The sequence below is a fragment of the Quercus lobata genome, chromosome 8, assembly GCF_001633185.2.
Source record: "Quercus lobata isolate SW786 chromosome 8, ValleyOak3.0 Primary Assembly, whole genome shotgun sequence".
NCBI classification, from domain to species: Eukaryota; Viridiplantae; Streptophyta; class Magnoliopsida; order Fagales; family Fagaceae; genus Quercus; species Quercus lobata.
The window spans coordinates 37,368,542-37,370,072 of NC_044911.1; the positions used below are offsets into that span (position 1 = coordinate 37,368,542).

The 1,531-nt window shown below is 35.7% G+C and overlaps 1 protein-coding gene across 1 annotated transcript; it reads right to left on the reverse strand.

The window, feature by feature from the left end:
- Positions 1-520: 520 nt before the first annotated feature.
- On the reverse strand, positions 521-1,255 carry LOC115956823. Its single transcript, XM_031075109.1, has 2 exons — positions 950-1,255; positions 521-637 (listed from the first exon to the last, which is right to left on the reverse strand). The coding sequence occupies exons 1-2, from the start codon at positions 1,253-1,255 to the stop codon at positions 521-523; spliced, it is 423 nt and encodes a 140-aa protein (XP_030930969.1).
- Between the last annotated feature and the right edge of the window lie 276 nt (positions 1,256-1,531).

Sequence of the window (1,531 nt, forward strand, 5' to 3'; positions counted from 1 at the left end):
AAGCATGTGTTTCGGGAAGCTAATTAATGTGCTGATGCTCTAGCAAAGAATGGATGTAATCTTGATGTAGAATTCTGTGTTTTTGATGCTGCCCCATCCTTTGTTACTGATCTTATCTGCGTTGATGTAAATGGGACTAATTATTGTAGGCTTACAGCCGTGAACCTAGCTATTTTGGCTTCTTAGTTTATATATAGGGATAATTACACTTTACCCACCTATGGTTTGCCTCTAATTTTATGTGCCCACCTGTGATTCTGACCGTGAGTGCTCCGTAACCCACCTCAATGTTTTCCGTTACTCTAACACCAAATAAGTAAAAAACACATCCCAAAACGGATCAAACAATCAAAAAAATAACAAGAACATACCCAAGACACAAAAATCAACAAACACAAACCCAGGACACTTTTTGAATCACGTGATAGTAATGTACGGTATACTTGCTTGCTGCAAGGGCAATACAGATTTGAATGAATTGACCAAAAAGAAAAACAGAGAGAAATTTTCAATTGAATAATCATCTTGAAATGTTCCCATCTCTCAAATTGTTGGAGATCTTCACATGGGCCGTGGGATCTTTCTTCTTCTTTTTCTTGAAATGTTTAGAGGCAGCTTTCAACGCCTTAGTCCAAGCCTGTAATGAACAGTGTAAAATATGATAAGAAAAATATTTTTTTGTTTTTTTGTTTTTAATCAGATGATGAACCAAAAGTAAATTGTGCTCAATAGAGACAAAGTTTCCCTACAATTTTTTTCTCTCAAAAGGGCTTATTAATTTCAGATTAATCATCTCAAAATTTCAGATTAAAAAAATATAGAAATAAAGAAAATAAAATAATAGAAATTCTCTAGAAAGAAATAGGAATAGAAATACCTTTGTTCTTGGGCATGTGCTTCATCTTCAAAACATTAAGATGAAGGTAAAATAGGTAAAAGTGGGCTTTGCCTTGGTTTTGTTCTTGTGCATGTGCTTCATCTTCAAAACATTAAGATTAAGATTTATGTTGAGCTTCTTCTTGATGTTGTAAGTGACTTTCTTCAACTTGGTTTTGTTGCTCAACACCATAGCGCCACCACCAAATGAGATCTTTTTATTTGTGGGTGTCATGAAATCCAAATCTTCAAAATCAAAATTCAAGTCCATGGCACTGTAAGCCCGAGGGACCAAAGGGGACCATATTGAGCTCTGCGTGTAGTTGAAGTTGAAAGCCGATGACTTGTCAGGTAATTTGCAGAGAAGCTCTTTTGACATCAATGGTTCTAAGTAGATAATTTTCTCTTGGGTTTGTGTTTGTTGATTTTTGTGTCTTGGGTATGTTCTTGTTATTTTTTTGGTCGTTTGATCTGTTTTGGGATGTGTTTTTTACTTATTTGGTGTTAGAGTAATGGAAAACATTGAGGTGGGTTACGGAGCACTCACGGTTAGAATCACAGGTGGGCAAAGTGTCAAAATTTAAACCACGGGTGGGCACATAGAAGAGGCAAACCACAGGTGGGCAAAGTGTAATTATCCCTTATATATATTATC

Bases quoted from the DNA above. Each gene is read 5' to 3' on its own strand.
- LOC115956823 (XM_031075109.1), bottom strand. From the start codon at position 1,255: ATGTCAAAAGAGCTTCTCTGCAAATTACCTGACAAGTCATCGGCTTTC. The intron at 638-949 runs GCAAAGCCCACT...TGTTCATTACAG, and splicing joins TGCACAAGAACAAAACCAAG to GCTTGGACTAAGGCGTTGAA.